The 16,272-nt window shown below is 42.7% G+C and overlaps 2 protein-coding genes across 2 annotated transcripts in view; one reads left to right on the top strand and one right to left on the bottom strand.

Moving 5' to 3' along the window:
- Positions 1-16,272, top strand: part of LOC138946719 (glycerophosphocholine cholinephosphodiesterase ENPP6-like) — a 150,022-nt gene that overhangs the window by 95,355 nt on the left and 38,395 nt on the right. The gene's annotated exons all lie outside the window — the stretch shown is intronic.
- The window catches only part of LOC138946720 (glycerophosphocholine cholinephosphodiesterase ENPP6-like), a gene marked incomplete at its 5' end in the record, with an annotated part of 30,946 nt that overhangs the window by 9,461 nt on the left and 5,213 nt on the right, over positions 1-16,272 (bottom strand). Inside the window, 5 exon segments of the mRNA XM_070318124.1 lie at positions 934-1,054; positions 2,371-2,511; positions 4,017-4,309; positions 7,575-7,740; positions 12,071-12,219. Of these exon segments, the coding sequence (XP_070174225.1) occupies positions 934-1,054; positions 2,371-2,511; positions 4,017-4,309; positions 7,575-7,740; positions 12,071-12,219 (870 nt within the window).

Here is a 16,272-nt window from a genome sequence, read left to right as displayed (position 1 = left end):
ACGTACAAACACACACACATACGCACGCACGCACGCGCACACACACACGCACGCGCGCACACACACACACACAATCACATACTCAAGCACACAAACACAGAATTATAAACACAAACACACAAGCAAACACACATACAGACACACCCCCCCCCCCCCCACAAACACACACACACACACACACACGCACGCACCAACCCACTTCCCTTCTAGCAGTCATGTTGACCTGGTAACCTTGAACACGGTCTGTTTTTCTTCTCTCGTCTGCACGAGCAGCTTCCCCCGAGTCGCATCAACGATTAACAATAACCTGACAACCTGGCACTGAACTTTCCGACACACAGCCAGCCTTTCAACGTCAGTGTTTGGTTTATTAGCATTCTGTTCTCTCTCTCTCTCTCTCTCTCTCTCTCTCTCTCTCTCTCTCTCTCTCTCTCTCTCTCTCTCTCTCTCTCTCTCTCTCTCTCTTCTCTCTTCTCTCTCTCTCTCTCTCACACACACTCTCTCTCTCTCTCTCTCTCTCTCTCTCTCTCTCTCTCTCTCTGTCTCTCACACTCTCTTTCTCTCTCTCTCTCTCTCTCTCTCTCTCTCTCTCTCTCAATCTCTCTCTCTCTCTCTCTCACGTGTGCTTGCTTGCATGCGCGCGCGTCTGTCTGTCTGTCTGTCTGTGTGTGTGTCTGTGTGTGTGTCTGTGTGTGTGTGTGTGTCTGTCTGCCTGCTTGTCTGCCAGTCTGTCTGTCTGTCTGTGCGTGCGTTCGTATATGCTTCACTGCACGTCACTGTGTGTGCAAACGTGTGTGCTACCCCCCCCCCCTTCCCACCACCACCCCCACCCCACAACCCCTCGACTTGTTGCCACTCTATTCTCCATCACGCGGCAGCGACAAAATATCTGTTGTCGCCGCCTACCGGTGGCGTATGTTGACCGGCACTCACCAGGCCCCATGCCGATGAATATTCCCATCATGTCGCTGCTGTCGCTGTCTGTGGCGTATCCATGCCAGCCCGCCATCGGCATCCCATCTTCGCGCCGCATCGGGAATTCCCGCTTGTCCGGCTGGAATACAAATCACGAGTGTCTCGTTTTGTCAATGAGAAAAGCACTAGAGACGGGATAATGCTTAATTTGGCTTTTCAAGTTGGAGCCTGTTTGCAAACTGTTTTTACTGTGTTATTTGAAGTTGGCTTTTGATGTCGGAATCTGTTTGCAGAACACTCTTCAATATGTTTCTACGGTATTGTGTTGTGTGTAAAATATTATTAGGCTACCTTTCGGCCCAGGCTGGGAATACTAATGCCATGTGGATTGGTTATTATTACGTTTGGCTTTTGATGCGATCTCTGTTCAGTATGCTGTTACCTATGGTTTATGTAAAGGCGCAATGCTTGCCATGGAAACAGTTTATCTCATGACCAACAATTTATCAAAGTATTTTACAATTGATAAAATCATCCCTCCACTTGGTCATATACATGTACCAAAAGCAGTGTTTCTATACGTACTATATATTACCTTCCCCAGGCTCGGAAGTCGTCGCGATATAACCTTCGTGGTTGAAAACGACGTTAAACACCAAATAAAGAAAGAAAGAAAGGCTCGGAAGACAAATGGCATGTGTATCAGTTATTCAATGGGAAACCAAAGGGACACGGTTCAATAACCAATGAATGGTGCTTCATGTCCCACAGGTACTTTGCCTATTAGGGACTAGAGAATATAATTCCATACCGAGGGACAGGGTTATGCTACATTTGGCTATTTATGTTGGAAACAGTTTGCAATCTCTCTTCGTTATGCTGCTACGATATGGTTAATGTTCTTACCATGAAAACACTTCAGCTTAGCGTCTCAGATTTGGCCAGATCATCCCTCCACTTGGTCACATACCTCCACTTGGTCACATACCAAAAACAAGCCGCCTCATGGGTACTCTCTGTGCAAAGTGGTATGTTCTTATGATTCATCCACAAGTGTCAGCACATCAGCAGGCAGTCAGAGAGTTGAGTTTTGGTATGTATCAAAGCGGAGGGCTACATAAAGTCTTATCCCATGTATAGCCTGGCCAGTCGGAGATGGTGGACGCACTGTTTTGACGGGAAGAAGTACGGACAGACAGACAGACAGACAGACAGACAGACAGACAGACAGACAGATGGATAGACAGAGAAAGAATTGGAAGAGAGTGAAAGCGACAGAGACGGAGTGAGATTCAGAGACAAAGAGAGATAGAGAAAGTAAACTGGAAAGACAGACAGAACCACAAATAAACAGACTGACAGACAGAATGCTGTGCTAACTAGGTATTTTTGTCCCCAGTTCCAGTGGCTATTTGGGACACGAGATGTTAACACGCTGAGAAAAGTCCAACTCACCCCCAAAATAAACCAACCCATGTCCGCCACTGCCGTCAGTGGCGCCACGTAGCGCCCGTGCTTGTAGCGCCACCTGTCGGGGATTTCATGTCTGCGGTACACTGACAGGTTGGGGTGAAAATCCTTTAACTTGTTGTAAACCTGAAAACAATGAGACATGAGTATGAATCGTTTGGTGCCGCTTCTAAATTTCTAGTATGAAACTTAACGGAGATTAAGAAGGAATGGGAGAGAGAGAGGGGGGGGGGGGGGGGGGGGGTGTCATAACTACCGTCTTCTCAACAATTTAACATGTCACGATACCCTCTCTGATCGAACGTGTAAGTCACCAAAGATCTGTCTTGTTCATAGGATAATAGCATCCTTTTGCACACATTCAAAAAGTCAATAGCTGGGTTTTTTTTCTGTTTTTTTCTGTTTTTTTCTGGATTTTTTTCTTCTCTTTTTTTCTTTTCTTCTTTTTTTCTGAATTTATTTTATCACTCACAGCTGTCAATCCGCGAAGCTAATTCAGCCTAAATTACAATGCTGCACAGGCAGAAATTCTGGTGGTTGATTTTTTTGGCATGAATATTCAAGCCAATGCTTTCTGTGGTGATTTACGCGGTCTTTTGCACAGGAAGAAAGAGCGGAAGAGATTGGTTTGGCAATGGCCCACTGCGACCACAGTATGATCTCGTCCCGGAGAACAACTGCTGATGTGAGCATTTTACGCTGCATTTATACATTTACATATGAATGAAAGAATGAAAGAAAGAAAGAAAGAAAGGAGAAAGAATAACTGACAGAATGAATTAAAAGGATTGAAGAGAATGAACGAGGCATTAACTACAAAACAGAATATCTACAAAAGAAATGGACGTACGCGCACCCCATATAAACGACAACAAAAGTAAGTGAGAGAACTGTACGCGGAATCAATGACCTGGCACTTGACAGAATAACAAGCGCTAAAATAAAAAAGCGAAGTTCTTCCCCAAAAGAAGAGAAAATGGGTTAAGATCAATAGCAAATCGGATGAGACGAAAAACCGAGGTGTGCACGTTAAAGATCCCACGATTGACAAAAGGGTCTTTCCTGGCAAAATTGTATAGGCATAGATAAAAAAAAAAAAGTCCACCAAAATACCCGTGTGACTTGGAATAATAGGCCGTGAAAAGTAGGATATGCGCCGAAATGGCTGCGATCTGCTGGTCGATGTGAATGCGTGATGTATTGTGTAAAAAATTCCATCTCACACGGCATAAATAGATCCCTGCGCCTTGAGTCCGAGTCTGGAGATACGCGCGCGATATAAGACTTCATATAACATAACAAATACAGACAAAGTATCCGGAATATCTCCTGAGTTTACTACATTCATACTTCAAACAGAGGGATGGTCTGAACTAACTATGGTGACAAAAACGATATTGGTGACAAAAATGACGACGACGACGACGACGACGATGATGATGATGATGATGATGATGATGATGATGATGATGATGATGATGATGACGATGACGACGACGACGACGACGACGATGATGATGATAAATGAATTATGTTACTGCTGATAGTAGCCTACAATCATGCAATGCCAATTGTTACAATGACCATCAAAACGACTTAAACCAACAGCCACATCGATCTGTCATAATCACCTCGTCTTCCTTGCCAGGTTTTGTGTAAATACTGGCCACAGCCACATCCGTCAACATGGAGTCATAATCAGAGTTCACTATGACGTCATTCAGGTCAATGATGCGGTTTCGATTGACTGACGTCATTCCGTGGTCAGAGACGATCATCAGGTTGACGTCACTCAAAGCGTACGTCGTTAAGCTCTCCGCAAGGTAATCCATCATTGGATCAAGGTCACTGATAATCTGCATAAGTCGTTTGCTGCCTGGTCCGTATCTATGCCCCAGCGAGTCCGTTAATTCAAAATAAATTGCTGAAACAGACAGCGATCATAATTAGGTCAAGGACGTTGATGACTGCCCTTCCCGAACGTATTCCTAATAGTAACTGAGTACTGGTACTTCATTATTTCTCTTCATGCATAAACTAGTGTCATCTTATGTTGTACTTGAGTTTAAACCCGTCCGTGAATGCTATGGGGACACAGTTGGTTGTGGTCTTGGCGATCGCATGATAATGCTTTCACTCTTTATGAGAGTTTGCCCATCTCCCGTCCCTTGCTGCATTCACCTCGCCTGTCCCTTAATTGGGTCAGGTGCCCATTTCATCCCCTTTTTTCTAACACAAAATTAATCATGATAACAACTCAAAGGCCTTTATAGTTCAAATATTAAAAAACAAACAAACACACACACACACACAGACAGAGTACCGAAAACCACACATAAACACATTCTCATTACACATATACCAAGCGGACTGTGAAGCGCTAAATAATGATAAAACAAGTCGCGTAAGGCGAAATTACTACATTTAGTCAAGCTGTCGAACTCACGGAATGAAACTGAACGCATTATATTTTTTCACCAAGACAGTACAGCTTCGTCAATCCCCGCGAGAAGGAAATCGCTCACCTCCCACGTGCAAAACGCAGTGAAATTAACACGCCAGAATAGCGCGGTAGCGTCCCAGTCAGCACATCAACATTGCCCCAATATTGAGGCAACATTGCCGGTCACAGTGGCTCAATATTGAAAGTCAATATTGGATCAACATTGGAAGTGCAAATTTTTGCAATATTGAGGCAATGTTGGATTTCAATGTTGGATCAACGTTGGATTTCAATGTTGGAACAATGTTGGATTTCAATGTTGGATTTCAATGATGGATCAATGTTGGATTTCAATGTTGGAACAATGTTGGATTTAAATGTTGGATCAATGTTGGATTTCAATGTTGGAACAATGTTGGATTTCAATGTTGAGACAATGTTGGGGCAATATGGTGATAGCGTTGACAGTATTTGTTTTCATTGACATGCTCACAATTAAGCCTGTGAAAAAAGTTCATTCTATTTTGTTCTTTCAAAAATGAACTTTTTTCACAGGATTAATTGTGAGCATGTCAATGAAAACAAATACTATCAACACTATCACAACATTGCACCAATATTGCCCCTAGCATTTTATATAACTTTTAAAACCTATTCACATACTCTTTAAGATTAAAACTATTTCAAATGTGTTGCATTTGCATCCGGCATTTGAAAAGTTGAATGTGTGTGTCAAGAATTCATTCATACTATGGACAACACGTGGTGAAAAATATAACAAATAATTGACAGGGAAGGCGTCAGTACTTTAGCGACGTTCACACACACACACACACCAACACACAAACCCGTACATACTCACGAGGCCTCACACATGCACGCATATAACCACAAGCATGTAACATTTCAAATACACATACAATATTCCAGAAAACACACCTTCAAATATACTATCAAGCACACACGCAAGTCTCACTCAATTTTTAAGAACCGTATTCAGATCAAGGAGCAGTATAATTTTAATAGCCTTCTTAAATTTATATAATTTCGTGTATGTAGAAAGAGTCGATTTTCAAGGTTCAATTTAATTCAGGAATGGGAAAGCTACAGACACCCCCGACCCCATCACACACACGCTGTGTGTTGAGAAAAACTGTAGGATCCAGGTCTACACGGTCTCCGTCCAGCGGCGTCGCGGCGCCCGTGCCGGTCGTTGACCTCTGCAATAACTCGTCGAGGGACGTTGCTGCCGTAGTCGCTGTCGTCGCCGGTGATGTCGCCGCTGCCTGCTCTCTTGACAGTGGCCCATCGTCGCCCTGAAGTTCACGTATCAGAGCCAAAGTAGCAACATCGTGGCCCGGCTTTAGTTTGAGTTCCGTCACACTGGCACTCGTGGCATTTACCAGTGCGATGTGCGTGTCAAAACCGGCCTCCACCAAAATTTCTGCCACCGTAGAAGGGAGCTGTTTTACCCACTTGTCAAACTTGAATTTGGAACTGTCTCTGTCAGTCATTTTGCACTGCTGCGTATAAAATTTTTGAAGTAAAAAGAACTGAGTAAAAATGTCCAAGTCAGCTTTGCTGGCAAAAAACTTTGCTGCTGCTGCGCCGGTGTACAAAAGCTGACTGACTACACTGAATGCAAAAGCTAACAATCACATATCTAGGCGTAGGAATATTTTACTCAATAGGCCCTACACACACAACTGCCACACGATACAGGACCCCTCTCACGTGCAGCCCGACCCATCCGCCGAACACGCTACTCCAAGGTGTAACCCATCCCGCAGAAGGGACCGACTGCACGAGAGATTGGCGATTTCCTTGATTGGCGCATGCGTCGAAAGTCGTCTGACACCACAATCTTGCGCGAGCCCGCAATTCGCTGTGAGCCAACGTTTACTGTCTCGATCGAGCAACACTCGGTGACAGCTGCGCCCGCGGCGCAGCAAGAGATTGCCGATCGCGGTGTGGCGATGGAAGAAACACCGTTTGTGAGAGTGAGCTTGATATCCAACAATAAACCAATGTTGAGACAACATTGCCTCAATACTCCGTGCTGACTGGGGTATTGTGCTGAGCAGGAAAGCGCGCTTTTCTGTATTCTTGTTAACTTTCTGAGCTTGTTTTGAATACAACCTATCATATCTATATGTTTTTGGAATCAGGAAATGATAAAGAATAAGATGAAATCATTTTTGGATCGGTTTCTTAAATTTTAATCGTAAGACTAATTAATTTATTTTCGTTAATTGTGATCACATTTTAAGAGTAAACATGACAGATGTACCATATGTTTAGATTCAGAATGTGATGAAGAATACGATGCAATCAATTTTAAATCTGTCGTCGAAGATTACTTGACCAAAATTTCAACCAATTTGGTTGAAAAATGAGAGCGTGACAGTGCCGCCTCAACTTTCACGAAAAGCCGGATATGACGTCATCAAAGACATTTATAAAACAAAAACGAAAAAAAACCCGTCTGGAGATACTATACTCAGGATCTCTCATGTCAAGTTTCATGAAGATCGGTCTAGTAGTTTTCTCTGAATCTCTCTACACACACACACACACACACACACACACACACACACACACACACACACACACAAACACACAGACACACATACACCACGACCCTCGTCTCGATTCCCCCCTCTACGTTAAAACATTTAGTCAAAACTTGACTAAATGTAAAAATTGCTGTGCTGTGTAAACCAGCGTAACTGAACATTCTTCACACCTGCAACGCCGGCCCCCTCAAACTGCAGGTGTGACAGACTCTTGGTGATGGCGTCCCTGAAGCCTTCCATGCTGGGGATTCCCTTGTAGGGCCGACAGTACGTGGGGGTCACGCCGTGAATCGTCACCTCGCAGCCCGGCCAGTAGTACATGTAGCACGTGCGATTCTGAAACCAACCCAGCACATGATGTGAGAAACGAAGGGAAGTAAGCGCTCTAAATGCCTACGACATGTGCAATTAGAGTAAGTGAGAGTTATACGGAACCAGTCTCCTGGCGCCTAAGAGACTAACAAGCATTGAAATAAACAAAGGACTTTCATCTTATGTTAAATCTATCTTTACTCAAACTATGGAAAACTGTGCAGTCATGCGCAATTTAAAGGTTGCTTTCTTCCCGTACAATAATCTAGGCTTTTACGTAAGACCATTTGGACACATACACCATACACCATTCACCATACACCATACACCATACACCAGTATCTACCGCTTTGCTGCTTTGTGTGCAGAGCGGGCAGAATTTGTGCACACAAAAAATGTCGATAGTTGCAGCTACGTCAGTCTGCGAAACCACTTCAGCAACATGTGAGAAACAATGGGACGTAAGCGCTGGAAATGCAGACGACAGGTGCAATTAGGGGGAGTGAGAGTTATGCACACGACAGGTGCAACTGGGGGACGTGAGAGTTATGCATACGACAGGTGCAACTGGGGGACGTGAGAGAAATGCATACGACAGGTGCAAATAGGGCACGTGAGAGAAATGCATACGACAGGTGCAACTGGGGGACGTGAGAGAAATGCATACGACAGGTGCGACTAGGGGACGTGAGAGTTATGCATACGACAGGTGCAACTGGGGGACGTGAGAGAAATGCATACGACAGGTGCAACTGGGGGACGTGAGAGAAATGCATACGACAGGTGCAAATAGGGCACGTGAGAGTTATGCTGAACCAATTCATATTCTGGAACCTGAGAGACTAACAAGCATTGGAATGAACAAGCGACTTTCATATTATATTACATTATACGTTATTTGCGTGTTTGACCAAAATATGACATTTTACACAGATCGAGACAGTCATTGTTCTCCGAGACCGCGATAGCGGTCGAGGTGAACAATGACTGTCGAGATCTGTGTAAAATGTCATATTTTGGTCAAACACGCAAATAACATTTATGTATCGATCGAATTCCTTTCAGGTACTATGAATTTGTTGTTGTTTTGACGATTGAACGAGCACACACACACTGACATGCAATCAAACACATTTGCTTCATATTTGGGTGTTTCAGGTTGACCGAAACTTCCAAGGAACTACAAAACACACGTCATGTACTGACTTTGTTGTTGTTTTGACATTGAACAGCACACACACATGGAATCAAACACATGACGTACGTGTGTTTTGTAGTTCCTTTAAAGTTTCGGTCAACCTGAAACGCCAAATTATAAAGTTTTGTCGGCCTCTGACGTCACATGACTCAAAGAAGGGAAATCCAATCTCCAATCGATACATTTAGTTTTATTTCAACCAAGTAAAACTGGGGTTATGTGGTCATGTGCAATTTAAACCAGGTTGCTTTCCGTCCAAACATCGTGTCTGTCAGTACAGTCCAGGCTATGGCGTAAGACCATCGTGTCTGTCAGCACAGTCCAGGCTATGGCGTAAGACCATCGTGTCTGTCAGCACAGTCCAGGCTATGGCGTAAGACCATCGTGTCTGTCAGCACAGTCCAGGCTATGGCGTAAGACCATCGTGTCTGTCAGCACAGTCCAGGCTATGGCGTAAGACCATCGTGTCTGTCAGCACAGTCCAGGCTATGGCGTAAGACCATCGTGTCTGTCAGCACAGTCCAGGCTATGGCGTAAGACCATCGTGTCTGTCAGCACAGTCCAGGCTATGGCGTAAGACCATCGTGTCTGTCAGCACAGTCCAGGCTATGGCGTAAGACCATCGTGTCTGTCAGCACAGTCCAGGCTATGGCGTAAGACCATCGTGTCTGTCAGCACAGTCCAGGCTATGGCGTAAGACCATCGTGTCTGTCAGCACAGTCCAGGCTATGGCGTAAGACCATCGTGTCTGTCAGCACAGTCCAGGCTATGGCGTAAGACCATCGTTCCAGTTGGACACAAACAGACGGGCGCAGTGGCGTGGTGGTAAGACGTCGGCCTCCTAATCGGGAGGTCGCGAGTTAGAATCCCGGTCGCTGCCGCCTGGTGGGTTAAGAGTGGAGATTTTTCCGATCTCCCAGGTCAACTTATGTGCAGACCTGCTAGTGACTTCACCCCCTTCGTGTGTACACGCAAGCACAAGACCAAGTGCGCACGAAAAAGATCATGTAATCCATGTCGGAGTTCGTTGGGTTGTGGAAACACGAAAATACCCAGCATGCCTACTCAACGAAAGCGGAGTGAATGACTATGCTCTCAGGTTATAGTGTGGGGAACCCAAATGGGCAAACGAGCTCACACGTAACCAGAGCATTCTGGAACGCTGAAGAAGAAGGACACAAACAAAAACATCGGTAATGTTGTACGTTAGCGTTGTAAAGACAAAGCTCGCGATCTAGTGCCACTATTGAGTTATTTTAGGTACAATTCACTTTTATCAATGCAAAAAATAATTCTAGTGAAATTATATGACGTAAAGGGTTAAATTTATTTATACAACTCCTGCAATGCAACCGAGGGGTGGATTAAATCTAGTTGATTATTTTTAGACAAGTGAGAAATTAGAACGAACTACTTTGATTAAACCCAAAAATCACACGTGGATTATTCGAAGTAAGAATAAAGAGGGCTAAAAAATAATCAACACTAGAATTTATTTTTAGAACATTTGAAACCCAGACGATTGGACCCTGTTGCGGAAGAATACGTACAATGTTGACTCAAAACTGTAACAACAATGGCTGACGTGTATGCCTAGTCGACAGACAATGCCATTTGCTTTGTGTGTGTTTTTGTTGTTGCTTACTGTACATGACATACATTACGTGTAAAATCCAGTTCTTTAACAGGCAATAAACCTTGCAAATTTCAAGAAGCTGCAATCTGAAGCGACCTATCTCTGATTCTAGCAGACGATCTCTCCAATGTTTAACACAAAATCAGCAAACTCTAATGTCACATAGAACGTCCATTATATAGTGCAATGTTGAAATGAAGTTACCGGTCTGAAACATTTAGTCGTTTCTTCTGAGACAATCCTTGTTCTCTTATCATCTACAGATTTACCGCAGTCTTCACCACGCGAATTCACAACAGTCAGACTTTCGAACATGTATACAATCTACGTAGGCAAGTATGATACGTCATGACGTCATAGGATTCCTAGCATATTGACGTAATGCTAAACATCCGGTTATCCCGAGTTTTCTCTCGGTTATTTCCGTGGCTTCATGCGGAAAGGGAACCGTCGTCTGCAATCAACGACATGGACCATTCTGGTCCTTGCTGCTGACAAAAACATGATTTTAACACAGAATGTAATGTCAGAATAGCTATATAAACGCTATTGTGTTTTAATCGTAGCAATGGGGTGCGATATTTAGACGAGACAAGTATAATGCCGACGAGTCGGAGACTAAGAATAAAGTAAAAGAATAGGGACTATTTGAATGACGCGCATTTGACACTCTGAGTGATTAGGCTGAAATGAAATTGCCTACAAAATGTCGTCTGCATGACTGCATGTTCGACCCGTGTTGGTCGTTGTATAAATAGCTTAAACAATGACAACTCGTTGATTACTGGAAAATAAACCACTCGTGGGTATTTGCAGCCGCTTGGTAATTCACTCGTGTGCTCCGCACACTCGTGAATTACCAAGCGGCTGCAAATACCCACTCGTGGTTTATTTTCCAGTAATCAACTCGTGGTCATTGTTTAAGCTCTATAGTATCGTAAGTTCTGAGAACTTTTTTTTTTATTTGAGGAAATTACAATTCAAAAGTTTTGGGAAAGAAGAGTAGTTCGAACGCACACAGAGTGAAAAATCAATTTTCCAGAACCACAGTATGATCATTCTAATCAGCTAAATATCCCCGTGCTGCTAAGTGAAAGAGATAATTCTGCAGGCTGAAAATATCTCTTTAATATTTTGTGGAGAAACAAGCCATTCATTTGTTACCACTACCGCGTACCTACCTCTCTCCTTCAGTCTGTCTGGCTCTGTATCTCTTTCTCTCTCCCCCCTCCCCCCCAACCCCCTCTCTCTCTTTCTGCCTCATCCTTCTCTCTCTCTCTCTCTCTCTCTCTCTCTCTATCTCTCTCTCTCTCGTGCTCTCTCTCTCTCTCTCTCCCTCTCTCTCTCTCTCTATCTCTCTCTCTCTCTCTTTCTCTCTCTCTCATTCACTCTCTCTCTCTATCTCGCTCTCTCTCTCTCTTTCTCTCTCTCTCGCTCTCTCTCTCTCTCTCTCTCTCTCTCTCTCTCTCTCTCTCTCTCTCTCTGCACAAATACACGTTCACAGTAATCGCCATGCTGACCTGTTTGACGGCAGATACCCACAAGGGCTCTCCGCCTTCCCACCAATGAGGGTGGTACTGCTCCTTGTTGGAACCAATCAGAAACGACTCTCTCCGGCTGACGTCATACATAAAGTTTCCCGTCATGCCATGCTGCTCAGCGTGTAGACCTGGACAAGCGCGAAAGCAATGTTACCGTTAGTCTCAGAGAGATAGACAAGCAGAAAACCTTTTCACGGTTAGTCTATCACCCTCTCATAATTAAAAATTCTATTGTGTCGCTGATGGCTATCTGGAAAATCGAAGTGGAGGCGCATGAATAAGTGATCAAATCAGCGCGCTGGGATGGTCGAGACAAAGAAATAGTGCGTGTGAAAGAGAATTCGCCCGAGACGAGAGTTGGGGAGGAGTGGCTCGGTTAAAGGGGCCTAATCCTGCTATAAACTGGCTCGGTTAAAGGGACTAATCCTGCTATAAACTGGCTTGGTTAAAGGGGCCTAATCCTGCTATAAACTGGCTCGGTTAAAAAGACCTTATCCTGCTATAAACTGGCTCGGTTAAAGGGACCTTATCCTGCTATAAACTGGCTCGGTTAAAGGAGCTTAACCCTGTTCTAAACTGGCTCTGTTAATGGACATAATCCTGCTATAAACTGGCTCGGTTAAAGGGACTTTATCCTGTTCTAAACTGGCTCTGTTAATGGACCTAATCCTGCTATAAACTGGCTCGATTAAACGGGCTTAATCCTGTTCTAAAGTGGCTCTGTAAAAGAGACCTAATCCTGCAATAACCTGGCTTGATTAAAGGGGCCTACTTCTGAAATATACTTGGGATTAAAGGGATGTAAATTAACGGCACCTTATCCTGCGATAAAGTAGCTTGCTCCTTTAAAGGAACCTTAACACGCAATCCCTTTAAAGGAACCGTAACACGCAATAAACCGACTACATTAAAGGGGCATACTCTGACAATAAACAGTTTTAATCGCTCAAATACGTACACACTTGCATTTGATTTAGAAATAATGACATCACACACCAAGCATGCCTACATTGTGAACAGTACTTGAAAATTGCATTTATTGTCAACAAATCGTGGTGGTCACATAGACGACGATTCTCGTCTCCATCACAGCGTGATCCTTGTCTTGCGTCCCTAGCAATATGAGAACTGGTTGGCATTTGATGGATTTCGGATTCCATATCCCAAAACCCAACATATTGTATCTACTTCGCGTGTACACAGCAGTGGAAAGTCCGACGATAAAGAATCGTCTTTCTGGAGCCGAAAGGTCAGGCCTGCTCCATTGTTCAAATTGATTTAATTAAATACCGCAGTTATTTTGTTTTTTTTTATATACACATAAACACAACATAACATACAGCATACACAGAGTTTATCAACAAAGCGTATACACACGCACATACCTAGACAAGACACAGACGTAGACAGTAGGGTGGGTTGTTGAAAAGACAGGGGACATGGAAGGGGGGGTGGGGGGGGAAAACTGAGGTGAGGGGAGGGGGGGGGGAGGGTAACTGAGGTTGGGGGAGGGGAGAGGGGGTAGGTGGGGACGGTGGTCACACTTTAGCCTCCAAGTATACATGGGGTTTAATTATCGGCATAAAAGTACTTGTTTGTTTGTTTGTTTATTTGTTGCTTAACGTCCAGCCGACTACGCAGAGCCATATCAGGACGAGGAAGGGGGGATGAAGGGGGCCACTTGTCAAGCGATTCCTGTTTACAAATGCACTAACCCATTACTTGTGTCCCAGCAGGCTTTAGTAAAACTAAATTAATACCTACTGGAAGATTACCAGTTTCCAGTATGTTAAAATAGGCTTAACCTATCTACTGCTGGACTTACATCAGAACACTAACAGATTAAACTATACATGAATCGCGAGACAAGCGGCAAGAGAAGAGATTTTTGGAAAAAATACAGGTGAATGAGCAAGAAGGCAGAAAAAAGAAAAGAATTCATGAAGAAAAAGAGAGCATGACAGGAAAGAGGAACCAAAAATCTACCTAACAGCAAACTAGAAAGCTCCTGCGGTTCCAAAAACAGGAGGGGCCTTTAATTTCATAACCGCAGTGCCCCACTGCGGGAATAAAAGTACTGTATAACCTGTTATGAATAAATGGGTCAGGGGGTATCACATTCAAAAATTTTCATACGAAATCAATCAATACAATTATCCTATGGCATCAATGAAAAAAGTGTCTATACAAACACCAATCTTTTGCAAATTTACCATAATAATTATTTACACTAGCATTATACTTTTCGATCAAAAACCTTTGTTTAACAATTTTCACAAAAACATTTAGTGTTGGGACTGTCTTATTTAATTTGGCTCCAAACATACTTTGTTTGGCAAGGAGAATAAACAAATCAAAAACAGCATCCGTTTGAAAGTTGTCTAAATACCCTAAAATGACAAGCTCTTTTGACAAATTCAAATTACTGCAATGTGTGAAATTTAGGCATAACCATTCTGTGAAATCAGACCAAAAAAGCTAAACTCTTGAGCACTCCCAAAACAAATGTTCTAATGTTTCCTCTTCCTGTGTACAAAAGCTACATAGTGATGTGTCAGAAATTTTCATTAAAAATAACAGGCGTTGAGTGGGAAAAATTCTATGTAGTATTTTATATTGGAACCACCTCAGGTATGTGTCTTGTGTAGTTCGCCTTATTGTCAGAAATACCTTTCCAACATTTACATCAAAATTCAATAAATTAAAACATTTTTCCATGCACTGTAGATTGCCATGATTTTTCACAAGATGGGTATATATATGTTTTACTCCACCTTTAGCTATTTGTTTCCATACAACATCATCACCAATATGAAAAACATTGTTTAAAACTGCATCCAACTTTAATCTTTTATGAAAATTCTTAACTGAGCGCATAACGCCCTCGAAAAAAACAAAATTCAGTTGTAAATTTGGATGTTTCAATTTAAAATCGTTATATGACAAAAACCCATCGGCTCTCATCAAGTGACCGACTGTACTAATGCCGTTTTCCATCCAATTCCTGTTAAAAATAACCTTTTTATCTATGCAAATATGTACATTATAATACCGCAGTATTGATGCATGTTTCATTGCTGGTGCGTATAAACTACAGCACAGTAATAATTATACACAAAAATCAAGAAATGTTAAGTTATTGGAACTTTTAATTCATAGAAACGAAACATTCACACGAATATTGACATATCGGCCTTTAAAGTGCTCCAACAAGATAGACAACAGACAAGAATATTGACATATCGGCCTTTAAAGTGGTCCAACAAGATACACAACAGACAAGAATATTGACATATCGGCCTTTAAAGTGGTCCAACAAGATAGACAAGAGACAAGAATATTGACATATCGGCCTTTAAAGTGCTCCAACAAGATAGACAACAAACAAGAATATTGACATATCGGCCTTTAAAGTGCTCCAACAAGATAGACAACAGACAAGAATATTGACATATCGGCCTTTAAAGTGGTCCAACAAGATACACAAGAGACAAGAATATTGACATATCGGCCTTTAAAGTGCTCCAACAAGATAGACAACAGACACGAATATTGACATATCGGCCTTTAAAGTGCTCCAACAAGATAGACAACAGACAAGAATATTGACATATCGGCCTTTAAAGTGGTCCAACAAGATAGACAACAGACACGAATATTGACATATCGGCCTTTAAAGTGGTCCTACAAGATAGACAACAGACAAGAATATTGACATATCAGCCTTTAAAGTGCTCCAACAAGATAGACAACAGACAAGAATATTGACATATCGGCCTTTAAAGTGCTCCAACAAGATAGACAACAGACAAGAATATTGACATATCAGCCTTTAAAGTGCTCCAACAAGATAGACAACAGACAAGAATATTGACATATCGGCCTTTAAAGTGCTCCAACAAGATAGACAACAGACAAGAATATTGACATATCAGCCTTTAAAGTGCTCCAACAAGATAGACAACAGACAAGAATATTGACATATCGGCCTTTAAAGTGGTCCAACAAGATGCACAACAGACAAGAATATTGACATATCGGCCTTTAAAGTGGTCCAACAAGATAGACAACAGACAAGAATATTGACATATCGGCCTTTAAAGTGCTCCAACAAGATAGACAACAGACACGAATATTGACATATCGGCCTTTAAAGTGCTCCAACAAGATAGACAACAGAC

The sequence above is a fragment of the Littorina saxatilis genome, linkage group LG14, assembly GCF_037325665.1.
Source record: "Littorina saxatilis isolate snail1 linkage group LG14, US_GU_Lsax_2.0, whole genome shotgun sequence".
NCBI lineage: Eukaryota > Metazoa > Mollusca > Gastropoda > Littorinimorpha > Littorinidae > Littorina > Littorina saxatilis.
Note: the sequence above shows the minus strand (reverse complement) of the source record. Positions and strands in the feature narration are given on the sequence as shown.